Below are 27,774 nucleotides of genomic sequence, written 5' to 3' on the forward strand. Positions count from 1 at the left end.
AGTTTTTTCTTTTTTTCTTTTGCTTTCGTTCTACCCCATTAAGATTTAGGAAATAATGGAAATTACTCAAATATTTCCTCTTCCACACTCAACACATCAACATTTTGGACTCAGATGTTCTGATGCCTTTCATACGATGCTCTTCTTTTAAAAAAACAACAACACCCCATACTTATTTTTGAAACTGCTATTTCCCACTCCCAAATCTGATTCTATATTGCCATTGCCTATAATATAGCAATTATGCATATCCTAGCAAGCAGTGTTAACAGTGGTGTGACTGGGCAGTCTAATTTTGTATGTGATTAAAAAGAAAGCAACACAGAGCAACTCCTGCAATACTTCTACTACCATTAGAACGACAGATCGTCATTTTGAAACAGTACATTCTCCAGCAAGATGGATTGAGTCTATTTTCAAACATCCTCGTGCGTGAGTAAGGGCTGAGTAGACGAAGAGCTGCTACCCACCGAGTTAATTCTTACAGAGTGATCTGCGGCATTTCCTTGACTACAAATGCTGTTTGAAACATTGGAGTAAATCTGGAAAAGATAGAAATCAGAATCAGTCTATTGGACACCACACCAAACATCCAATGTATTTCTTTTTGCATCTCATCCACGAAAGCCAACGCTGTGTAGCTTTCAACAATCTGATAAAAGTGCATTATAAAAGCTTGAGCACTGTAATTTTAGTGACTGCTTTTTGCTTGCATGGAATATTGATTCTGTTTATGATTTCTTTGCTTCGTATCTACATTTTATGGAGATTTCAATTACCATATCACGAAAGGCAATCAACATATTTTCATGTAGTTATTTCGATGGATGTGTGCAATGCTAATCAATAAGTGGTGTTGATTCATTTTGACTGCGATAATCTCAACATTGTTTTTTAGAGATAATAATTTTACTTTAACCATGTGTCCTCCCAGTTTTCAGAAAGTAGTTTCCATCTATAAAATGAATAGTGTTTAATTCAAGCATCAATTAAATGAGATATATATATAGAGAGTGAGAGAGAGAGTGGGGGAGAGAGAGAGTGGGAAAGAGAGTGTGGAAGAGAGGGAGAGAGAGGGAGGGAGGGAGGGGCTGAGGGCTGCAGATATTAAAGGAACGGTTTTGTCTTCACCTTTAAATACACTTGATTAGATTTCAATGTCTGTATTGGGATCATTTGACCAGAGAAATGCTAAGGTGGCCTAAACTTTGAAGATCGGTCATAAGTACTACTTCCTCAGCACTGTTTTAAGCCTAAATGGTTGCTGAAGAAGTGGTTAAGTAATGACCACCTGCAGCTAAAAGTTGTTTGAAGAAAAAGAAAAACCCTGAATAATGAAGGCAACGTAGGCTGCAGAACATCGAAACTGATTAAGAAGAAGAAGAAAAGCAGTTAAGCACTTGTTTAACTTTGATTTTTTTTATTTTTACCTTGAAAATTTTAACCTTGTGTTTAAAATGCGCTTTTAGTTTTTGATTTCATATTATGCATATTGTCTTGTTTGTAAACCACTTAGCTGAGATGGAGCGGCGTGCAAATTTGACTGACTGATTCATTCACCCATAGATAGATAAATAGATAAGATAGATATTTTATTTATTTATTTATTTTGTCAAGCAAGTATTAGACAGGTAGAAGTATAACAGGCATAAGTATAAACATGATTATGAATAGATGAAATGGATACAAATAAAAAGGAACATTAGGACAGGGATGGCCAGCATGTTGGTGCACTTATGCCCTTACAGACGTCTTAGGAAAGGGGTGAGGTCAACAGTAGACAGTCTAAGGTTAAAATTTTGGGGCTTTGGGGAAGAAACCAGAGTCAGGTAGAGTATTCCAGACGTTGACCACTCTGTTGCTGAAATTGTAGGTAGATTTGGATGGATGGATGGATAGATGTATGTATGTATGGACTGCACTCTGGTACTGGGCCACAGACCTATTGGCCTATCCTGATTGGAATCTACTTCACTGGCTGTTTTCAGTCATGTTAAAAAAGCCATGTGACCCATACACACCAAAAGGAACTGTTAACACTGAACCCAAACAAAATAGTCACGACAGAAGCTTAATACCCACACACTTCTCTTGTTTTAATGCCCAGCTTTCACACTTCCTTCCCTGTTGAGTAAAGAGAAGGCTTTTCAAATGTGAAATGTGAAAAATCACGGATGCATCAAGACAAAACAGCTGAAATCTGTGCCTTGAGCTGAGAATCCGACCAGCATCACAACAAAAGAGGACCAAAAATAATCCGTGGCAAAGAACAGTATGATGCCAATATGGGCAACCTAGTATAGGATCCATTAAAATGTATGTAAAGGTTTATGGATATGAAGGTGACACATTCTAATTGGTAATTATAAGGGAAACCTTGTTTTGTAAAGTTTGAAATGTGGAGGAATTTGTTGGGAAATGACGATACAAGAATATGTAATGAAATTTTAAGCAGGACAGATAAAAGTATAAGCATAATGATTATGAAGATATGGAAAGTTTGAAAATGATATGAAATAGATTTAAAAATGAATGAGAAAGCTATAAAGTAAGCCTAAGGAAGATACTTAAGGGAAAATTAATGGAGAATGTATAAAGTAGCGATAAAATATGAAACTAAATATGAAACATGAATATGTAATCGAGATTATGTCTGTATGGAAAAGTGAAAACCTGGAACCATGCTGTTCACTAAAAAAAGATGTTCTATGTTAATTTTTGTTTTGTGAAAACTCAAATAAAATTGTTTAAAAAAAATGTATGTAACGGTAGCCCTCGACTTTCAACAGTTCATTTAGTGACCATTTAAAGTTACAATGGCACTGAAATAAAGTGAAAGGACCCATTTTTCACACTTACGACCTTTGTTAGTAACCCCATGGTCATGTGATCAAAATTCGGACACTTGGCAACTGGTTCATACTTATGACCATTGCTGTGTCCCAAGGGGTCAGGGGATCCTCACTTGCGACCCTTCTGACGAGCAAAGTCAATGGGGAAGCCAGATTCACTTAACAACCAGGTTACTAACTGATCCGCTGCAGTGATTTCACTTAACAACGGTGGCAAGAAAGATCGTAAAACGGGGGGCAAAACTCACTCAACAAATGTTTCGCTTCATGACAGAAATGTCGGGCTCAATTCTGGCCATAAGACAAGGACTACTCGTATGTGTTAACTTTGTATGGCTGCCCATACAAAGTGGGTGGCCTGTTTAGATCAACAAGGGAGCCACCTCAAGGTATCACTGCCCCTGCCCCACAGGCGGGATGATATAGCCCGATTTTGAGGTACTTTTAGAAAATCAGTAGGGATAGAAATGATCTCATTTAGGGGGTGGGGAGAATTTTTCATAAAATGGATGACATGGTGGAGAATGGCCACCTTCTGGGCCCCAAGAGCAGTTCCTCCGACAGATAGGATGTATCTCATGCCGGATTCAGGTGGGACATTCAAGCCATCACCAAAAATTCAAGCGCCAAGACTGAAGTAAAGTTCCTCATGGACAAAATTGATTGGGAAAAGTCAGTAAGAATCATGGATGACTAAGTCCCTATACCGCTAGGGCCGTGATGGCGAACCCAAGGTACGCGTGCTGGAAGTGGCACGCAGAGCCACTTCTGCCGGCACATGAGGTCGCCCAGAAGAGCCCCACTGTGCATGCGCCCCCGCCAGTCAGCTGATTGTTGGGTATCTGCCGTGCATACGCAGAGGCATGTGGCATGTGGGGGGTTGCATGTGCATATGCAGAGGCGTGCAGTACACGCACAGGGGGACCCGCGCGCATGCCTGGGGCGGGGGAGCTGCGTGCACATTGCATCATGGGTGCAGGCACGCGAGTGCACTTTTGACACGCAACTTGGAAAAGGTTAGCCATCACTGCGCTATGACCTGCCAAATATTGACAAGCCAGAAGTCTGCAGTCAATTGTCCATTTCACTGGAACAATCCACCAAGTGGCAAAATATCTAGTCAAACTCACATCAGGAAAATACCGAAATCTGCCATAAACAACTGCAAAATATTTACAGAGAGGATTAAAAAGAAATATGATCAAGGCTAGGTTTAGTAGAATATCAAAATGCAATAAGACCCCAATGTATTTTTTTTTTAAAAATGTATAGAGTAGATGAATGCTGCATAAAGTGTTACTACACTGGGGAAACCATGACATTCCTAGCCTTGGAAGACAATAAGCACCAAAGGAATATCCAAAAAGCAATTTAAGTGGAAACAATTAATTTCAAAAGGATTGGAATACAGAATTCTTTGGGCAATTAAAAAGCAAAAACAAGCAGTGAGATTTATGATGTGATCTGTCCAGAGGGAAATTAACCATTATTTTTTAACTTCCTTGATGACTATTAGTTTATTGCAGAAATGATGCATTGTTCTATACTATTACTTGTGTTGTGCATTAAACAATTGCTTTTTGTGTGTGTGACGGAAGATGGCAATGAAGGAATTTCAACAGGACAACCAAGCATTCGATTATTATGTGATGCACACTGTGCTGAAAGTACGCTAGGCGATAAAAGCCCAGAATTGTAGGTGCACAGTTGTTTTGCTAGAATTTTGCATAAATTATTCCATTTTTAATTCCACCTTTTAATTTGTAAAGTTCTATGTAGCTTATTGGAATTTGTCTAAATACGGTGGGAATTATCACGTTACTAATTTATCAACTGCAACGATTTCTTTAACGACTGTGGTAGGAACGGTTGTAAAAGGGGGTGGGGGGGGGAGAAGCTCACTTAACAAATGTCCCACTTAACAACATAAATTTGGGGGTCAATTGTAATTGTAAGTTGAGGACTACCTATAATGTACCCTTCTGTTTAACTATGTCTGGTATAGCCGGAGAGAGAGAGAGAGAGAGTGAGTCCGTTTTCCAATTCTCCAAATGCACCATTTAGTGGTGTTTTAAAGGTTTGTGTGTCCAGCAGCAGCCACAAAAGCCAATGCAATCCTAAATTGCATTAACAGAGGGATACAATCGAGATCAAGGGAGGCACTAATACCACTCTATAAAGCCTTAGTAAGACCCCACCAAGAGTACTGCATCCAGTTTTGGTCACCACATTATAAAAAATACACTGAGACTCTAGAAAAAGTACAGAGAAGAGCAACCAGGATGATTAGGGGACTGGAGGCTAAAACATGGGAAGAACTGGGCATGGCTAGTCTAGTGAAGAGAAGGACCAGGGGAGACAGAATAGCAGTCTTCCAATATTTGAGGGGCTGCCACAGAGAGGAGGAAGGGGGTCAAGCGGTCTTCCAAGGCACCTGAAGGCCAGACAAGGAATAATGGATGGAAACTGGACAAGGAGAGATTCATCCTGGAAATAAGGAGAAACTTTCTGACAGTGAGAACAATCAACCAAGGGAACAGACGTTGCCCTCGGAAGTTGTGGGAGTGCCATCACTTGAGACTCTCAAGAAGAGATTGGACTGTCATCTGTCAGAAATGGTGTAGGGTCTCCTGCTTGGGCAGGGGGCTGGACTAGATGACCTACAAGGTCCCTTCCAACTCTGATTATCTGTTATCTGTTTACTAAAGCCATACTTCAAACTCAGCTTCTCCCCAAAAAATTCAGCGGGCATACCGAATAAAACTGAGGTGCACCCCTCCTTCAAAATCCAACTTTCTCAAAAGTCAGGTCCACGCTTTATCTGAAATTTATCTGATCATCTTTTTTGACGAGATGAATAGAATGTAAAGATGTTTAGTGAAAATGACCAAAGAAACTCTAAAGAAGAATAGGATACATGATGTATGTGTATGTATGTATGTATGTATGTATGTATGTATATATATATGTATATATATGTATGTATATATATATATATATATATATATATATATATATATATATATATATATATATATATATATATATATATATATATATATATATTCTATGTTTGATGTGGATGTATGATTATATCACAACGTGATGATGTCTCATTCATCATCTTCAGGCTTCTGTCTTAGCTCTGTGCTTCTCAGAGTGAATTACATACACTACATCACTCTGAGAAGCACAGAGTGAAGACGAAGCCAAGATGATGAAAGACTCACACGTGCAATATATACGGAACGAATAACAAAGATCCATATATATATATGTAAAGTAATATAAATAAATAAATAAATAAATAAATAAATAAATAAATAAATAAATAAATAAATAAATAAATAAATAAGGTAATTTAATAATAATACAATAAATAAGGACAGTAAACAAGCGATAGATTATATTTGTAGTAAATGAATCGAATTGTCACTAAAGGATATACACACTGTTATGACAATGCTGTAAAATGTGAGAACTTTTTTCTCTTTTTTAAAATTCCCTGAAATCTTGAATAAACAAAATTATTTTAAAAAAAATTAAAAAAGAATGCCACATAAAACAAGATCTGTGAACAACTAACACCCGGCGTTAACACTCAGTCTCCCTTCGGAAGCTATGCTGAAATACTCAACACTTACATGACTTGTGGTGTCGGAGATCTGCTGTTCAATCAGTTGTACAATTTGCTTAAAAGTTGGCCGCTTCACAGGGTCAGCATCCCAGCAGCTCTTCATGATGTTAAAGCTATGGGTACAGTCAGAATGAAGAAAATGAAAAACATCGATCGTAATTTTGAGCACGTTTTTTTTAGAAACTTTTAGAAAATTCATAGGCATGCAGTTTGGTTCGTTTTGCCCAAGCCAACCATTAGTTTAATTAGCAAAAGTGTAAAAATGCTTTCTTAAAACAATTCTGAAAAATGCAATGTGTGTCTAAGGGTCCCAGCCTCCCATCTGTCATACAGCAGTAGATCAAGGATAATCGTTGTGCTTTTATATTATACTCCTTGGAAACTGAAAGAATTCTGCTATGGCGCTTGCTGGAATTGTATATGCATTTTTTTTTTAATTCTCAATGTGAATGAATGCTGCTAACAGTCTGCAAGGGTTCATATGAAGTAAACTGTGAGGAATTCTAGAAGAGCTGAACTTATTTTATTAAGTACTGAGACAAGCATTCCTTATTTTTCCTGGAATGCTCACATGATCCTCATTCAATGTTGCAATCTCACGGGCATTCCAGAAAATGCTGCCAAAGGAGAGAAAAAATTAAACTGATTGACAAGCTTATTAATTTTATCTACATGCTAAAATATGCATACGTACATAGACACACATGCTCTACTGGAAATAGATCCAACAGTGATGTTTTCATTTACTCTTCAATTAACAGAAAAACAGAGTTGGAAGGGACCTTATAGTCCAGGCAGGAAAATTCATTTTTGCTGATTTTTAGGAGAGTAACTATTGACACAGAGCAACGCCCCCCCCCCCCAAATTCCTATTCAATGCAAAAAGGACATTTTGTCACTAACCTATAATAAGGCAATGTGTTATAATTGGAAAACCAATGATCAGGATCAATGACTAAATTGATGAATTGGCTATACATAATCGAAAGCCGGTGGCATCAGACCATCGTGAATGATCTAACTTTAGGACATAAATTTGGTTTAACTGTGATGGTGATGGTTATTGTTATCCAGATTGCGTAAGGTTTGCATCAGGAATCAAATAACCACTATGTACCTTCCGTGCATATGAGGTCACACCACAATGGGTTAATTTCAAAAGATTTGGAAGTATTGGACAATGCATGCAAGTGGGAATAAATGTGGGATATTAACTGACCAGGGCCTGTGGTCACAATGGGACGAAAAGAAAGTGCCATGGCTAATTGTAACTCCGTTTCTTTTCCCCGGGATCATTATTCAAACTGAATTCTACAAATCTGGCCAATATATGAAAATGCGAGAAGAGATCTATGATTTAGTCTACTACTGAAACTTTTCGAGAGAAAAAAACAGCGTAAAATAAAATTAGTATTTCCATCAAAACTGGATAATCGGCATTTTAAAATAAATTCAGACTCACATTTCTGGAGGTGCATATTCTGGACTAAACATTCTGTATCCTTCCTTGATGTTTTTGTAGAACTTGGAATCCACAGGCATTCCAGGGTAGGGACTGCTTCCTGTTAAAGAAGATTCTATCTATTAGTATATGATTTTAATTACAGGTTTATTTGTATTGATTAACCAGGGGACTCTATTTTAAATGGATTTCTGTTTCAAAAATGAGAGTGGTAAAACATCCAGGAAACAAATGCAGGTAGTTCTTGACTTAGGATCACAATTAGCCATATCTAGTCATCTCCTACCCCTAGAGCTAGGGCCTTTGCTAGCAGTGCTGGCTCTTCCTTCCCAAGGATCAGCCCACAGATTTCCACTGCTCTCCTCTCCTCTGCCTTTTGCACATCAGGCACTGGACCCAGCTGTTCCATCTCTTCCTCATCAGCCACTCCATATCTGGAGGCTGTTGACCTTCCATCTGAGGGCTGATGGATGGTCCAGGCTCTGCCTCTATCTCTGACAGCTCCATTCCCTCTTCCCCCTCGAAACTCTCAGATTGCCCTGACTCCCATGCCTCCTCCTCCTCCTCCTCCTCCTCCTCTGATTCGGCTGCTGGAGGGGGCCAGCAGCCGACAGGCCACAACACTACCTGTATAAAGAACATATGTAATCCCCAGGGGTATGTTACCTAAAGAGAAGAGTTCCCAAAGCAGAATTCCATAAGACCAAACATCGCTCTCAAAGGTGTACACACATTCAAAGATACTCTCAGGGGCCATCCACTTCACAGGAAGCCGTGCCTGGGCAGAAAAAGGAAGAACATGTTACCAAAAAATAATAATAATCAATAAAAGATCTTATCCTATGCAAAGTGAAAGTCAACAGTTATTTGACAGAGCTTTCACTGGATTAAACATTTAATTGAATGCCTCAGTTAGCTTTCAGTACATTAATTGTTAATTAATCTTGTTGTTATGAATTTGCATGTAATCAAATATATCATAAAAACAGTCCCTTGTTGCTGGAAGAACACTGCAAGAATACGAAAGATTAAACTTTTTTTTGTGGTTGTTCCCCTTCAACAATTAAAGAGACCAAGCGCCCCTGAGAACTTGTACTTCTTTTCCTTTGGGGAGGAATATCAGCAATGGGTAGAGCAGATTGAAACCATCTGTTGCCATACAAGAAATGGAAATTACTGTCTCTCTTTTACCCTCCCTTTCAGAATGAGCACATATGATCCTGGGCAGAAGGGCCAGTAAATTAGTAAATTAAGGATAATGTCAAAACTGTGTAAATACTGTTAAACATGCTGTTAACGTCAAGCCCAGTAAATTAAAAATTAGCTTCTTGGCTTGTCATCTGAAGCTTTTATTGATGAATAATTAAAGTTATTTAATAATTATGTAGTAATTTGATTCCTAACACAGAAGAAAACACAATAGAAATGGGCACCGATTGTGCCATATAATATTAAACAATCCCACCAAGATACTGAAGGAAATGTTACTTTAAAGGTTTTGTGAAACTTCATTCTGTCTATTAGAAGTGACTAACAATCTGCTTTTCATGAATGATGAGTGAATGAAATGAATGAATGAATTCCTTTCCTGGCTGCTCTTGTAAATAATTTCCTTTGAGATGGACAATATGATGACCATCTCATCTCGCCGGATTCAATTTAATTGCAGTTGTATCTGAGCGCCAATTCCCAATTGTGTGGCCTTGTACACGTTAGATTTAATTTGCCGCAATTTTCCACTTGAAGTGACCAAAGACTTTGAGGACAACAATTTTCCTGTGTCCTATGGTTATTGTTCCCATGTATTCTGTATCTTTGTTAATTTAAAATTCATGTCTTCGTCCATTTGCAATTCCTTTCAAGTCAAAATAATGTAAACTCAGCTTTAAATTCGACTACATTCAAAAAAGCCCATCTGGAATTTGGATTTGTCCAATATATAGACCCATGGGTTTATGTTTTTAATCGCTACTATACAATTCATATTCTTTGTTACAATTTCTATTGCAAAGTATTATTATTTTGGCTTTGTTACTTAAATCAGACTCATTATACATTTCATCCAATGATAACCACTGCATGGTACAAGAATCATACATTTATTTTGAAGTTTAGGAAAGTAATCTGCATTACTATTTCAATTAATTGTATGAAGTAAAACTTTTAAATGAGAGTGGTAAATTCTATATCAAGAATGAATGGAATCATTCTACTGTATAGTGCAATATTAATGCAATACCAGGGGTTTTCAATTCAATGTATGGAATGTGAAGGATGTGTGTTTGTGTTTATTTTCATGGTCATAATGTACACTGAAGGTGGTACTTAATTTCATTGTACGAGGTGCAATGGCAATAAAATAAAATAAACTAGAATTATTGCTAAAAGCCAAATGAAATGCTGACTCCTGTCACTTTAGAGCAAGATCAGTATTTCCTTAACATGTGCTTTAGGTTAGCTAAGATACAGTAAAGGAACATCTTCTACCTTCTTGGGTCCAATTACAAATATCCATTTTTCTAAATCATTCTGACCACAGAACAGGCAACTCAAGATAGTAAAAGCTCTTTAATCCAGGCAAATGGAATGCAATTTACTTGTTGCCCACCTGCAAACTGTTATCCCGCAATTTAGAAAAACCAAGTTGCGGATAATTAGCCAGAAGCTAGAAAGGACACCTGATCTCACAATTCATTTGGTCAAGCAAATACTGTCCCTATTAAGGGGCTTCCAGACTTGCTTGTGTAATAATATTTATTAGCTCTGTAAAATGCCTACGTCCCACTTTGAATTTAACAGGAAAAGCAGTAAAAAAAAAAAATCTGTGCTAAAAGGAAGAAACACGGGCTTTTGTGTTCCAACCTCAGATGAACTGAATCTTCATTATCACAGACTGCTTCAACGACATCACCAATACACAGGGACAGATTACAAGTTTAGAATAAAAACTGGAATAACAACTTTACTGTCACTTTGAATGTACACTAATCGGCATACATTAAAATGAAATTTCGTTGCATATACAGCTCTCAAAGGGTCACCACCTCCAATATAGACTACATAGCCATGATAGAATAAATAAATGCAAAATTATGCAAATGCCCACATATATTATATGACATAGCGAACCAACATAGTCTAGTTTGGATCATCTACATGGCGAGAAAAACGAATCTTGTGAGTTTACCAGACGGATGGCATGGGGAACAAAGCTGATACAGAATCTGGTAGTCCTGCTAGAAGTACATCGAAACTTCCTCCCAGAGGGGAGCAACAGAAACAGACCATGAAGTGGGTGTGTGGGGTCTCTAACAATGCTTTGAGCTCTAAGCATCCAGCGCTTATGGAGCAGTATCCTGAATAATGGGAAGTGAGCTTCCTATAAGCTTCTCGGTTGTCCTTACTACTCTCTGTATGGACTTTCCATCTGAGGCACTGCTGCCACCAAACCAAACAGTGGTTTGGTGAAAAAGTTCAAAGAAGAGATGAAGAAGTTTATATCGGGGAAACCATTTGCAATGAGCTAATGAAAGGCAGAAGGAAGCGTGCCTTTTGTTTGGAAAACCAGCCAAATCTGGGGGTTCCCTCTCCAAGCTTTCTACCCTTAGAGGGAAGAATCACTTACTAGAGCTAGTTGCTGGGATTTATGGTCATAAACTAAAATTTGATGCTACCACCGAGAGACATAGGTTGGACCAAACATACTTACATTTCCTTTGACCACATAATTTGAGTCATTCCTGATGTCTCTTGCAAGGCCGAAGTCACAGATTTTTGTTATCCGTCCATGAGTAAGTAATATATTCCTTGCTGCCAGGTCTCTGTGAATGCACTGAAGAAATACAATTGCAGAATGTACATGTAAGGCAAGTAATTAGGACTGCAGAAAAAACAATTGATACCAACCTGCCTTCCCCATTGAGGACCTGTATACTGCATGAATCAAAAAGAGGGCTGTGAAAATACTTACAGACCCCTCACATCCTGGACATAAATTGTTTCAACTCCTACCCTCAAAACAATGCTATAGAGCAGGATCCCCAACCTTTTCGACGCGCTGCCCGGTTCGGCGTCAGCTGGCGCCGCGTCCGGTTCGGCGTCAGCTGGGCGCCGCCATCTTTTTTGACGAAAAATCACTTCCGGTGACGTCACGAAGTGATTTTCAAAAATGCGGCGCTAGCGCTTCTGGTGAGCTTTTTCGGGTAGAAATGGTTTTCTACCCGGAAAAGCTCACCAGCGCTTGGCGCCGCCATCTTTTTGACGAAAAATTGCTTTTTTACCAAAAAGATGGCGGCGCCAGCAACCAGCGGCCCGGTAAGGCTTGTTCCGCTGACCGGTACCGGTCCGCGGACCGGCGGTTGAGGACCCCTGCTATAGAGCACTGCACACCAGAACAACTAGAGACAAGGACAGTTTTCCCCCGAAAGCCATCACTCTGCTAAACAAATAATTCCCTCAACAGTGTCCAACTATTTACAAAGTCTGCACTACTGTTACTATTAATCTTCTCATCACTCCTTATCGCCCATCCCATCCCACTTGTGACTGTAACTTTGTTGCTTGCATTTACATTGACTGTTTCCTAGTATATTTGACTGCTTATTGTACTCTATGACTATTATTAAATGTTGTACCAGATGATTCTTGACTCTTGACGAATGTATCTTTTCTTTTATGTACACCGAGAGCATTTGCACCAAGACAAATTCCTTGTGTGTCCAATCACACTTGGCCAATAAAGAATTCTATTCTATTCTATTCTATTCTATTCTATTCTATTCTATTATTCTATTCTATTCTATTCTATTCTATTCTATTCTATTCTATTCTATTCTATTCTATTCTATTCTATTCTATTCTGACTAAAGTACTGACAGCCAACAGCTTCCACAAAAGCAAAATCACTGGCCTTATCCACAAAAACATACTGAGACATAATGGAGACCTAGAAGATGAACAGACCTATGGAACAGCTGTCCTGCCCTACATAAGAGGTACTACAGACAAAATCAGTAAGATACTACACAGGCATCACATCAAGACTGCCTTCAAAACAGACAGAAAAATAGCAGCCATCCTAAGAAACCCCAAAGATAAAATTGACCTGGAAAACCAAGGCATATAAGAAGTCCCCTGTCTATCATGCCCTGCCACATACATTGGACAGACCAATAGAAGAATAAGTACCCACCTGGATGAACACAAAAATGCAGTAAAAAAGCTGGAACACACTTCTTCACTAGTTCAACACATGAAAGCCACAGGTCACAGCATCGACTTCAATGGCACCAAAACCCTAGCCACTATAGAAAACCCCAGCTACAGAATTATCAGAGAAGCCATAGAGATTGAAAAAAAGACCTGAAAGCATGAATAGAAGAGATGACTCCACCAGACTGTCAATTATTTGGAAGCCTGAACTCTCAAACAAAATCTCCACACCACAAGCCAGGCAAACACCTGGGCACAAACAGACTCCCCCTGATACCTCCAGCTCAAACACACCCCAACCAGGCACCCAGATGAAACCTAGCTTCCTAATAAATGATAGCTGTCCGTTTACTCGGAGCCAAGCTGCACTAAAAGCCTCCAATACAGGAAACACAATGTTGCCAGCCAATCAAGACAAAAAAAAGCTACAAAACAGACAGAAGATATTAGAAACACCAATCAAGCAGAACACAGCAAACTCCAAGACCAATAAACACAGACCAAGACTCCCAACCAATCAGGATGAAGAAAAAACCATTCTGGCACAGCAGTAGGCTAGCACCAAATTTAAAACAGAAATGGCTGTGAAAGTCTGACTCACAGATGAACACAATACAGAAGCCTGATAATGGCAGATGAGATTCTGGTGAAACGTTGCTACAACTTTAAAAGCACAACTATAATGACGTGGGAAAATACCCGAACAAAGCTGAATACCATATCTATATCTATATCTATGTTTTCTTAAGTTTTCGCGGGTACTTACATGTATGGCATATATGTATGTATGTATGTATGTATGTATGTATGTATGTATGTATGTTAGTTATTCAGCTTTGTTCGGGTATTTTCCCACGTCATTGTAGTTGTGCTTTAAAAAGACCAGCAACATTCGGCAGAATCTCATCTGCCATCATCAGGCTTCTGTATTGTGTTTGTCTGTGAGTCAGACTTTTACAGCTGTTTCAGTTTTAAATTTGAGGCTAGCCTACTGCTGTGCCAGAATGGTTTATATTGCCAGAATAGGAGTAGGCTAGCCCCAAATTTAAAACTGAAACAACTGTAAAAGTCTGCCTCACAGACAAACACAATACAGAAGCCTGATGATGGTAGATGAGATTCTGCTGAAACGTTGCTACAACTTTAAAAGCACAACTACAATGACGTGGGAAAATACCCGAACAAAGCTGAATAACATACATGTAAGTCCTGGCGAAAACTTAAGAATATGAATACACACACACACACACACACACACACACGCACGATGATCCTATATTAACACAAAAAATATACATTTCAACCTTGTACAAATATCCATTCACAGGTCATATCATTAAGATCACAATTTCCTGATAGCTCAAAACATGCTTCAGAAGAATATTCTGTGGAAACCAATGGCGAATGCTTCTATGTAAACTTCAGGTTCAGAATGCATTTGGTCACTATTTCTAAATTAAAGTATAATCTTATGGCTTCTGGGACAGAATCTGTGGGTCACAATATTGGTGGTTTGAGTCTGGAGAGAGAATTTTGATCTTAAGAGGAGTTGCATCTGATTTCCCCCTTCTTTTCACACCAGCCCACAAGGCTGCATCTTGTTTAGATTTTGGCATTCTCATTTCAGAAACCAACAAGAGGGTTATCACAGATGTCAGAGGAGGAGGAATAGAAGAAATAGCGCCAATCCAAAAGGCTATTGATATTGGCAATATTATCTCATTTATTTCCAGTAACACAGGGGTTCTCTAAGCAAAACATTGTACACTTGAGGCCAAGCGTGCAATGTAATATTTTTTTTTGAAGTTATACAACAGGGCACTGAAGAACTTGCAGATTTCATGCCTATCTGCAATTGGAGATGCCTTGCCAAAAATTGGTGCTAGACACTGCCTATCTGATATATAGGCAAAGACTGAAAAAAATGGGACCAGAGTTCCTATTGTTTCTACAAGATAATACAAGATTGTACAAGATTGCACTTCTCTAAAGATTTATTAACAATGAAAGTACAGAGAACATCGTGATTCTTATACGAAAGGGAGGAAGTATGATAATCTAATATCATTCCATACATATATTTAAAAAATCTATTTTCTTGAGTCTCTACTTACATTTTTAGATGAAAGAAAGCTCATCCCCTTTGCTACCTGGTAAGAAAAACTTAACAGATCTTCAACATCCAGAGCTAATTCATCATCTTCTAAAATGGCAACCGTGACATCCTGATTAGCCAATGACCCTAAGCAGAACATGTGGGAACAATAAATGGGAGAAATGATGTGACTTGGAAACAGAGCAGACATTTTATCGACAGAGCATGGCACCAAGGTCCTACAGAAATGCTATTCAAATAAATTCTATTTATTTGATGCTATTTAATGTTATTTAGTTTCTTTTAAAAAAAAGAATATAAATTCCCCCAGCCAACGTTAACATTGTAAAATTGCTTTCACTTCTTTTAACCTAAATTTTATTTTAACTGGCATGTGTAAGCAAATATCAACAATTTCAGAACAAAAGTTCCCACCCTTTTTTCCAATTACCTAGTCTTTTAGTGGTTTTGGCGTGGACAACTTGAGAAACTCCTGGTTTCATGTCCATGTACTCATTGGTGGCATCACTGTGTGGAAAGCAGAGGAAATATGAGATTAATTCATACATGGCGTTCAAATAAAGAATACCTTTTACAAGAACAAAGGAAGCATGTAAAATCTTCAATTGCTAAATAAACCACATTTCTTGAAAAGAAACCAAAATCTATTATTAACCTGATGAAAGGTGAAGACACCTGGCTATGGGACTGAAGATACCACTGTGAGCGCTATATTTGAATTCTGACATTTTACAGGAAAGGCTCTTAGAATTAATAATGAAAAGGCAGTTTAAATAAGAAGTTGTTTGGGCTGAAGAAGGTTAATCTTCTTTACAGAACCAAAAAATTTTCCTTTTCCAAAAGCTATCTTATTGTAGGAAATTCCCTTTATTAATTGACGGACCTCCTGAGAAATGACTTATCACTGATTTTGTTTGAATAACACAAATTAAATAAGAAAGCAGCAGATCATAATGTTAAGAGGTCTTTTTGCATGCAGATAATTTCTTGTTAGAAGGAATAGTTAATCTTGACCTGATAAGTTTTTTATCTGATTATTTATACCTCCTGAAAGAATTTCTACTTCATATTATATACACTTTGGGCAAAAATTATTTAAAAATTAAAAGGTTCGGACCTCTATTAGCATCTGACGTTAGTTATCTCCATTTTTTCTAACTGGATGCCAGATCCAAGTGAACTTTGGCTAGCTCAAAAAACTATGAAGAAATGAATTTCTTTGTTTATCTAAAAGACACAGAGATAATGGTTTAATAAGAATTAAGAAAGGGGATTCTGCAAGGTGATAAGCGGGAATGTAAATGTATTTGAAGTTATAAACTATTTAGAAAATAGGGAAAGGTAGATTATCAAAATGAAAGATTAGAACTGGTATTTTTTATTGTTATTGGACTGTTTGCTTGTTAAACTATATATGGATATAAATAGAATAAATGTGAAAAAAGAAAAATTATAAGTTTATTATCTATGTTTAATGTATGTATAGAAGATAGCTGAAATGAATTATGAGGATTGTTGCAAGATTAATATCAGTGTTTATGACTAATTGAATAGATTGTTCTTTCTGAAATTATAAATAATTTCTATGTAATAGAATCTGACCTAAAAGGTATATATGTTATGTAGTTGTTAGGAGATTATTATTAATTTTTTAGGTAATAATTAAAAGTTAAATGCATATTGGGATTTAAAGGGGGGTTAATTAGAGAATATATAAGTTATAGGGGTGGCATACTCAAATTAGTAATTGTGGGGGGAAATCTCTTTGAAATGTTTAAATTGAATTAGAATTTGTGAATTGATGAAATAAGAATACGCGATGAAACAGCAAACCTGAGAGATAAAAGTATAATAGTATAATGAATATGAAGGTATGAGATATGAAACTAAATGTGAAAGATGAGTATGTAATATAGTCATGTTTGTACGGGAGTGTGAAAACCTGGAATCATGTTGTTCACTACAAAGAGATGTTTTTAAAATGTGAAAAATGAAATAAAATTGTATTAACAAATGAATTTCTTAAGCACGTTGGTAAGAGACCATGTAATAGTAACTATAGTTATTGGGGGCCTGAATAATTTGGTTAATTAATGGAACAATATTTGTGACCCAATGGGTTAGTTGGAATAAATGTCCAAAGGAAATGAACTGGACTGTGATTCCTAAAAAAATTTGTAAGTCTCAAACTAAGCGGATTTGTCACAACAATCCACCTTAACAAGCTGCTTTGTTTTTACCAATACAAGCTGCTTTGTTTTAATACAAGGCACCTTGACATCTCCAAAACACCACCGCTGAACTTCCTTGAATGACCATTTCATTTTGCCAACTGGGGGTCTCTACACCCAGAAGTTCTTGTTCTCAAGCAAAGCACCGAGGCTTCTTGTCCACTTAGAAGGGATCTGTAGGGCAGCGGCCCCAACCTCTTGGGCACCAGAGACTGTTCCATGGAGAGAGGTTTTCCCACGGACTGGAGGGGGCATGGTTTCGTGTGTTGCCTGTATCCCATGGATGGGGCTATGCTTGTTGGCGCGGCCCGGTTTCTGGCATAGCGCGGCCCAGTGCCAGTCCACGGACCAAGGGTGGGGACCACTGTTGTAGCAAATGGCCAAGGGAGGAGGGGTCAAATGCCTCATCAGTCATGAGTCTCTTCGCGCCCGCAACAGATGTTACATCCAGCCCACCTTGAATTCCTGTGACTCATTATCTACCACCAGTTTGCTTGGGCTCATTAGTAGCTCAGATTCTTGTAGAGAACTTATGCTTGCAATAAATCTTTATATCCATTTGAATTGCCTGGATTTCCTGATTTCCCTGGCACTTGACAGAGTCACTGCTTCCTAGAATCAGTCTGAAAAAGTGTTTCCCTGGAATTCCTAAGGATGCTAAATGCCCTTAGAAGCCCTGTGTATTGGTTATTAAACTCAGATTGCTGTGCCCATTGTGTTTAAGATATAAATACTTCCTCTCTGGATTACAAAAATCTTAATCAGTAGTTCGTATTAAAACTGATGCTTTCTTAGAAAGCTAACTTTCTACTCCAGAGCTTCTGTTTGTCCTATAATGCAGACATATCAGAAAACCAACTCCATAGGATACGGCAGGAGTGGGCAACTATCACCCTGTTTTTATATCCTGTGGACTTCAACTCCCAGAATTCCTGAGACAGCATCCCTGGGTTACAGTAATACACAATTACAAGTGCGCCTGTATTTTACCTACCCTCTCTCTTATATCCCATCCCACTGAGTCAGGGAGGAGTCGATTTCTCTTAATTCTACCTATTTTCTCTCAACTTAAGGAACGCTTCTGCACATGTTGTCTCTATAAGATTCTGAATATTCCCTTCACAGCCATCTCTGTTGCCATTTTGTCTGATCCCCAAATCACAATACTCAAGTTTCCAAAGCTGTGTGATACAATTTTGTCATGACAAAATAAAAGACAAAAACCGGTGTTGTAGGTTTCCATTCAAGCTTAACACATCGAAGTTACTCAAAAATACATTCCCCCAATGTGACCCACTCTCAATTCCAGCTATTCAGATGGACCCATTATACAAGTATCTTGACCTACTGCCATTAGCTGGGCATTGTGGCTCTCTACCATTCTACCTCTCTTTTTGAAATATATAGCAGGTAGACAATGAAATGTTGCTCAGCCCCAGATGAATGTACAGAAAATGTAACTATAACATCAGAAGAAGAATTGAAACTCCCTCTTAAATAGAAGACTACGCGCTAAAGACTTGCACCGTTAATCCAGAATTTGCATCCTTGCACAGAAATCAGCTTCTTGGGTGGATATGGACCCAAACTATTTAAAAAACTTACATGAAAGACACACAGAGTATATACCGTACTGCAGTGATCCCCAACCTTTTTTATGGCGCGGCCCGGTATCGGGCATCAGACGGGCGCCGCCATCTTTTTTGATGAAAGTGCTTCCGGTGAGCTTTCTACCCGGAAAAGCTCACCGGAAGCACTTTTTCATCAAAACAAGATGGCGGCGCCCAGCAAACCAGCTGCCCGGTAGGACTTGTTCCACGGACCGGTACCGGTCCGTGGACCGGTGGTTGGGGACCCCTGCCGTACTGGACACAATTCTGAAGAATGGTGAATTTATAAATACTGTAAAAAGAATCAACACCCCACACTCCCCCCCGGTGCCTGTACAGCTCTTGTAAAACAGGCACAAATTTCTAAAAGCCAAAAAAGCATACAAAAATGCACTATGATTTCCTGGGAATAACTGCCAATTCTGGCGACACAGCCTTACTACATGTGTTCTTTCTGATAGAGGATGTTCTTGTAAACAGCAGTTTCTTCAGGCCTCTGGCAAATGAAGGAATCTCGTTTCCTCCTTAGGAAATTCAAAAGGTCGCCATAACAGCAATATTCAGTGATGACCAGAGTAGGACCTGCAGATGCAAAGGAAGTGTGAAGCGTGGGTGAATTCTGCATTCTGTCTGAGACTTTACAAAAAGAAATTTCTTTTAAAAGATTATTTGTCTACACGTACAAAAATGGGACCTTTTCAAAGCCGCACTATAGATTAGTGTTTTGGCTTGAAAAGTCAGAGCAGAATTACATCAGCAAACATCTTCATTCAGAAGCTGGGTTTTCATCCCGATTAGAATGCTGTCGTTTCCAATTAATTATCCCCGCACATCAATAGGACTGCAGTGCAGAAACACACATATGCACACGCACACTAAGTAAATTCTGTGTTATTGGCGCAAACCAGATACATCTGTTTCATTTTAAAGACTCCTTCCTGAAGAAACATCTCCGTTCCAAATACAAGCTTTTAACATTTATTCCTTTGATTTACCCCATTTATTATTCATATAGTAATGTTAGAAACAACATTAAATATTATAGTTCTCAGTGTAATAGAGAGAAAAAAAGCACACATTTGGACAGAACAGCTATTAAGACTGAAAGCCAGATGCTTATGACTTTTAGAAAACATATTAAAAGATCAAAACATGATAGAATCAGGTTGTCTGTAGTACAAAATATTTTTATATCAAAAATGCGTGTTCCAAGTGCCCGGCTGGTAATTTAAAAAATGAAATATATAATAATATTGTCTGGAATTTCAATTATTGAATGCTGGCTCATACGAGTAGATCATAATAATTCTCTTAACTATCTTAAAGCATATTTCGGCAACTATCCTTCTAGAGCAGTGTCACCAACCAGTGGGCTGGGGACCACTGGTGGTCCGCGAGAAAATTTTGGTCGTCTGCAGGGAAATGTCACCCCCAAAGCACCCCCAAAGCAATTAATCCAGGCTGTGAGGGGACACAAGGCTGCACCGCCCACATGACCCGCTGGAACACAAGGCTTGCATTGCTTGCATTGAAAACAACACGAGGTAGTGAGGGGAGGGGAGAAAAGGCGGAGAGGGGAACTTGCCTCACTCACCCCACGCGCCTGGCCTGGCCACTGAGCTACTTCTTTCTTCTTCTGCTTTTGGCTGCACGCAAGGAAAGCAGTAAAAGTCTTTCTTTCTCTCCCCCAAACCCCGCCAGAAATGAGTCTTTGGGACCCTGCAAGGCATCCTGCTCCAAGAGGCTGCGCCCAGCAAAGACTCATTTCTTGTGGAGTTTGGGGGAAGAGAAAGAAAGACTTCTGATGCTTCTGCTGCTTTTCTTGCATGAAGCCAAAAGTCTCTCTTTCTCCTCCCTGAGAACGGAGCTGGAGATGGGATCCTGCGATCCCAAATAAAGAATGATCGATTGGTAGGAAAACGGGGTGGGGAATTTTTCTGCAACCTTTTTGGGGATTTTCCCAGGGTCCCTGGTCTGCAGGATTTTAAAATGATAAGTTTGGTGGTCTCTGAGGTCCAAAAGGTTGGCGATCCCTGTTCTACAGGGTTTGTCAAAGTAAAATTACTACTTGCTTATGTTGAGATGGATATCATAAAAAAAACTTTTAACCACTGGCGGGTGCAGAAAAACACAGTTAAAAGACATGGATAAAGTCTTATATGTACAATATAATACAGTAGATAATCAAAGTACGCAGTCTGAAGGCTCCTGATTGGTATTTTGGTAAGTCAAATGGATTCACTCTGACAATACTCCTTTTTTTTTTCTCCACCCACAAAAGATAAGACTGCATTATATGTTTACTGAGAACCTTTGGACCATTCTCCCACAGTTTGCTCCAATTAGTATTTGAAGCTTTGCAAACATTTGTGTTACCTGAACATGCTGATGGCCTCTTTTATATTTAGATTATGCCCTTCTGTCTTTATGACGTCCCAGTCTTGGAGTAGAATAATCATAAGTATGCCGACTGGGTTCAAAATGAAAGGATTACTTATTTATGATGAGATACATAGACATTATGAATTCCTCGGGGTGCCACAGCAATCAACCCCAGAAAAAATGAAAACAGCTTTCCATCATTGCTTGGCCTCAAATATACACAGCTAGGCCCTTGTTCTTAGAAACTCTTGATGCGTGAATGGCTATCCTTCCTTCTCTTCTGACCGCGCTCAACAAACACTTGTCAGAATCTTACCTCCAATAGTACAGGCTCCAAGTAAGTTCACAATATTGATGTGATTCCCAAGGTAACTCAGCACCTTCAATTCTGACATGAGGGCTTCTTTTTCGGTGAAATGAGCACTGGCTAAAAAAAGAAAAAATATAACTCAGCAAATGGAAGTGAATCAAAAAAGGAAGGAGGAAGAAGGAATACTAGATATGTTTCCCTTTTTTGAGTTTACAGTATAAAAAAAACAGTAAAAATGGGATAAAAACCAACCCTATTGTGAAGTATTCCAATATCCAAGAATGAGTCTGGTCCCATATTGCCTGATAGCTGCCAAAACTACTATCTGTACAGGTAGTCCTCGACTTACAATGGTTCATTTAGTGACTGTTCAAAGTTACAAGGCCCCTGAAAAATGTGACTCACGACCGTTTTTCACACTTACAACCGTTGCAGCGTCCCCATGGTCACATGATCAAAATTCAGATGTGTTAAGAGTTTGCGGAAAAAATTCAAGTCCAAAAAACACACAGATGACTGATTCAGCAGGACCATTAACTTCTTTATAAACATAATAATATGAGTAAAGTTTACAATACCATTTGCAGATTCTTTCAACCTAACGTAAGCAAAAACACAAGCAGCAGCAGCAGCAGCTCAGAGCAGATATCAGACTCAGAAATGAAGTCTAGTTTCAGTTTCAATTCTCAGCAAAGCACACAGAGCCCAACCACATCCAGGCTGTCAGCTCCCATTGGCTGGTTTGTTGCCATGCTTTCTCAACTTGGCTGACTTTGTTAACCATGTCTCTGCCAATTAATAAATACACTCTGACAAAGAGGCTTTGCAAGTAGTTAATATTTATGTTGGTTGCAGTGTCCTGGGCTCATGAGATCCGCTTTTGCAATCTTCTGACAAGTGAAATGAAGATTCCCTTAAGAACCCTGTTACTAGCTGAACAAAAAGCAATGATTCACTTAACAGCCGTTGGCAAGAAAGGTCATAAAATGGGGGGCAAAACTCACTTAACAAATGTTTCCCTGAGCAACATACATTTTGGGCTCAATTGTGCTTGTAACCCGAGGACTACCTGTTATGATGTTAGCTTTTTTTAAAAAAAATGGCTCATGATCCAGATGGATCTTGACAGACTAGAACACTGGGCTGTATCTAACAAGATGAAATTCAATGTAGAGAAAAGTAAAGTCCTACACTTAGGCAAGAAAAACCAAAAGGACACATATAGACTGGGTGAAACCAGGCTCAATAGCAGTAACTGTGAGAGGGATCTTGGAGTCTTAGTGGACAACCACCTAAATATGAGCCAGCAGTGTGCAGCAGCAGCCAAAAAAGCTAATGCAATCCTAAATTGTATTAACAGAGGGAAACAATCAAGATCAAGGGAGGTACTAATACCACCCTATAAAGCCTTAGTAAGACCACATCTAGAGTACTGCATCCAGCTTTGATCACCACATTATAAAAAAGATGTTGAGACTCTAGAAAAAGTGCAGAGAAGAGCAACCAGGATGATTAGGGGGATGAAGGCTAAAACACAGGAATAATGGTTACAGGAACTGGGCTTGGCTAGTCTAGTGAAGAGAAGGACCAGGGGAGACATGATAGCAGTCTTCCAATATTTGAGGGGCTGCCACAGGGAGGAGGAAGGGGTCAAGCTGTTTTCTAAAGCACCCAAAGGCCAGACAAGGAATAATGGATGGAAACTGATCAAGGAGAGATTCAACCTGGAAATAAGAAGAAACTTTCTGACAGTGAGAACATGATACAGAAGTTGCCTTTGGAAGTTGTGGGAGCGCTATCAGTTGAAACTTTCAAGAAGAGATTGGACTGCCATTTGTCAGAAATGGTATAGGGTCTCCCACTTGGGCGGGGGATTGGACTAGATGACCTACAAGGTCCCTTCCAACTCTGATTATCTGTTATCTGAAATAATAATTTAAATAAATGATTGGGAAGCTAGGTTAATATGCGTAATGTACATAATATACATAAGCAAATAGAGGCCGGGAACATTCTTGAAAAATAAAATGGAGGGTCTAGCAGTATTTCATGGATCTTCTGGTATGAAGGTGGGGGGAGGGAAAGCAACCAATTACAACCACCCCAGTGAGTATTTTGTGAATGGCTCTAAGATTCCTATTGTGCCTGCCCTTTGGAACAACAAACCCCTGCAGATTAGTTTGGCCCTGGCCTCGCAGCTGTTTCCTATGTCTTCAAAGGACATGGAGCCTGTAAGTTGGATGAGCTGTGATCTTTGTTGACATGATGGTGATGGGTCGAGGTTTTTATTACACTTGAGTGCCATTATGTGCCCTTATGCATTATTAATGGGCCAGTGTGGTTTATTGTTATTATTTTCATCCTGTTGATTTGAATCCTTATGTTCTCTGTCCAGAATTCCAATTGCAAATTGGGTGGTTATGTAATGTAATAAATATGTATATATCAAGCTCTTAAAAGAGCCATAAATGCCAGTAGGGATTCCTGGTGCATTAGATCAGATTCTTTCCTTGCATGATACAGATGGTCTGTGGGAATGTCCTTAAGAGAGAGAGAGAGAGAGAGAGAGAGAGAGAGAGAGAAGAAGAGGAAAAGTTGCAGCCAGGGCGATGATGATTAGGTAGGAGATCTCTCAGCCCGCAAAGGGAATGGGGACATGCAAACATCTCAGGAGGAAACCTCCCTATTTCTCTGGAAAGCAAAGGCAAGTGGAAGGCGGATGTCCTTTGAGACTTGCAAGATTTATGTTTGCTTTTTATTTTTATTTATTTATTTATTTATTTGATTTGCCAATTGTTTACAAGATAATAAGTATAAGTGTATACATAGTTGTGAATACATGAAATGGGTACATATAAGAAAAATAAAAAAAGAATAAGAGAAACAATAGGACAGGGACGGTAGGCACGTTGGTGCGCTTTATGCACGCCCCCTACAGACCTCTTAGGAAAGGGGTGAGGTCAATAGTAGACAGTCTAAGGTTAAAGTTTTTGGGGTTTGGGGAAGAAACTACAGAGTCGGGTAGAGTATTCCAGACATTGACCACTCTATTGCTGAAGTCATATTTCCTGCAATCAAGTTTGGTGCGGTTAACATTGAGTTTTCAAGTCAGTTCAGACAAGAAATCCAAATACTAACACTACCTTTATTATTGTAAAATTACAGTAACAGAATCTTGCAGCCTCCTCTTATAGAGGCTTAAAAACACCGCAGACTGGCCTTGATTTATGTGCCTTGAGAAGCATCGCAACTTCAAAAAGCAACTTCACTTTGATATGTTAACACGTGTTGTTTACTGGTTTTGAAAATGTCTCACTATATATTTTGATTTTGAAGCTCTTAAGGGACAAACCCAATTCACTCCGATTGTCCTCCAAAATAAGGCAGGGTTACTAGGGTATATTGACCTTTCTGAGGGAACAACTTGGTTGTGCAAATTCTTCTCCAAAGAAGGTCTCCTGCTCCAACTTTGTGATTTTACAGAAAATTAATCTAGACAATCGTGATACTCAAGGTAAGCTTCACAGTTGTTGTTGCTTTTAAAGAAATCTGAGTTTCTGATGGTTTAAGAACTGAAGACTGAAGAAGCTCCTTGGATGAGAAGTAAGAAGTGAAACATCTTCAAAGAAAAACCAGAAAGTCCAGTTGCCTCTTGAAAAATCACTTTTGTGTTTCAAGAACAGTTGATATTTTACAGTATCAGCTGTTGAGGGATGATGGTGACTTTACTGTTTTCCCTTCCACAGGAAATGGAACGTGAAAACATTCTGATTATCTCTTTCCTCCTCATACAAATAAAAAGAACACTAAGAGGTTTTAATTAAGTTTCTTCCTTCTCTTTGCTTCTTCACCGAAGCTTAAACACTTTACATTCAGACTACCCAGTTTTGGCTCACTCATGCTTTCAGTTTGGTTACCTGTGTCCAGACATGGCCACATTTCATAGTACTCCTCACTTTAGGGAATGAAACAGGTTTTATTTTATTTTTATTTTATTCTATTCTATTAATTAGGACCTACAGTATCTTATTTATTTTATTTTATTTTATTTTATTTTATTTTATTTTATTTTAATTTAATTTAATTTAATTTTATTTTATTTTATTTTATTTTATTTTATTTTATTATTTTATTTTATTTTATTTTATTTTATTTTATTTTATTATTTATTTTATTTTATTTTATTTTATTTTATTTTATTTTATTTTATTTTATTTATTTTATTTTTATTTTATTTTATTTTATTTTATTATTTTATTTTATTTTTTTTTATTTTATTTTATTTTATTTATTATTTTATTTTATTTATTATTTTATTTTATTTTATTTTATTTTATTTTATTTTATTTTATTTTATTTATTATTTTATTTTATTTTATTTTTATTTTATTTTATTTTATTTTATTTTATTTTATTTTATTTTATTTTATTTTATTTTATTTTATTTTATTCTATTCTATTTTATTCTACAAACAACATTCCAGAATTCCTCAGCCAGCAAAGCTGGCTGAGGAACTCTCATCCAAAAACAGGCTAGCTATTTCCCCAGGGAATTCCATTTCTGAACTTCTTCTGTCCAAGATGAGAACGTTTAGACTAAGCAAGCTTCGTCCAGTATGGCCTATCTCTGGCTCATTTTCATTCTGCTCTCCTGATTTCCTATTTTTCTCTATTCTTCTCCTTGCCATCCAAGCTAGAGCAACATACCCCTCTTCATACGGTTGCCAAGTTCATCTTCGGCCTCTAGAATGAAGGTTTCCGTATTACGGCCAACAACCTGACATCTATCTCTGAAGTTGTCCCAAAGATGCTTTTTTTTTTCAAGAGGCAGCTGGACTTTCTTTGTTGTTCCTTGAAGACGTTTCCCTTCTCATCCAGGAAGCTTCAAGTCTGACTGCAGTCAGAACTGAAGAAGCTTCTTGGATGAGAAGCAAAATGTTTTCAAAGAAAAGCAGAGAAAATCCAGCTGTCCTTCCAAAAAGCACTTCTGGGACAACCATGACCTGGATGACTGAGAATCTCCATAGACATACCTCTCATGTTGATATCTGGCTTAGCTTCTGATAATATGCGCTAATGTCTGCATTTGATTCAGATGGCAAATCCCTCTAAGAATACAGGGTTATGTGAAGCTTTGGAAGCCCAAGGGAAGAGATTTTAAAAATTAGACCAAAGGAATTCCAAGGAACTTACATTTGAGCATTTTCACGGCCACTCTCGTTGTCCCATCAGGTTTGAAGAGACCATAGGCAGTAGCTTCAACGACTTTCCCAAAAGCTCCAGCTCCTAGAATCTTGCCTAAAAGTGTACCAAAACATGTGAAAGATCAGCACAAAACTTCCTCCAAACAGATTGTCTATAATAAAGTTAACCATGTATAAAATTGGGTGATCTGAAAGCAATCAGAGAGCTCACTGGATTCCAAAGCAAATTGCAAAGACAGAGTCCCACTATATCTGTTCTAGAAAAGAGCCAGAAACCACTAAATAGTAGGAAGAACTGTTGTTGTTTTTTTTTGACAGCTCAGAACCTATCCTATTCCCCTCTCCTCATTTTTTCATTAGCAGGAGCATGGGGGCTAGTAGTGGTCTCTGGGGACATCCTCCACCCCAAACTTCTAAGGGTTATTGTTTCTGACTTGCAAGCAGCAATGGAAAAGGAGAAAGCAGGAGGAGTAGCAATGCTTTCCCTTCCGCTACTATTTCTATTAGCGTAAAAGTTTTTTAATATTATTGTTACTGTTATGATCGGGAAACAGCAAGATTCCAAATACAAGATGCAAAAACTCTTCTTTTTGTTCCTATTGAGCGGTAATACTGGTATTCACAACTCGAGATATATACAATCCTACCATGACAGATTAGGCAACTTAAAAACATTACACAAAGAGTAGGCACCCAGAAATCATCCAGGTGTGTGTGCTGCTTTCACTATATTGATCCATTCATGTGCCTTACTTCGAT

General features: G+C 38.3%; 1 protein-coding gene across 1 annotated transcript in view; it reads right to left on the bottom strand.

The window, feature by feature from the left end:
* Positions 1–21: 21 nt before the first annotated feature.
* The window catches only part of KIT (KIT proto-oncogene, receptor tyrosine kinase), a 117,084-nt gene continuing 89,331 nt past the window's right edge, over positions 22–27,774 (bottom strand). The window contains exons 12-21 of the mRNA XM_026683893.2: positions 27,005–27,109; positions 21,818–21,928; positions 19,560–19,701; positions 15,709–15,785; positions 15,277–15,404; positions 11,661–11,783; positions 8,618–8,729; positions 7,952–8,051; positions 6,497–6,602; positions 22–542 (exon numbers count right to left, since the gene is read on the bottom strand). Of these exons, the coding sequence (XP_026539678.1) occupies positions 417–542; positions 6,497–6,602; positions 7,952–8,051; positions 8,618–8,729; positions 11,661–11,783; positions 15,277–15,404; positions 15,709–15,785; positions 19,560–19,701; positions 21,818–21,928; positions 27,005–27,109 (1,130 nt within the window). The 3' untranslated portion in view covers positions 22–416. The remainder of the gene's footprint in view (positions 543–6,496; positions 6,603–7,951; positions 8,052–8,617; positions 8,730–11,660; positions 11,784–15,276; positions 15,405–15,708; positions 15,786–19,559; positions 19,702–21,817; positions 21,929–27,004; positions 27,110–27,774) is intronic.

This window comes from Notechis scutatus, chromosome 4, assembly GCF_049901735.1.
Source record: "Notechis scutatus isolate UNSWTSFEM ecotype Mainland chromosome 4, rNotScu1.2, whole genome shotgun sequence".
Taxonomy (NCBI): Eukaryota; Metazoa; Chordata; class Lepidosauria; order Squamata; family Elapidae; genus Notechis; species Notechis scutatus.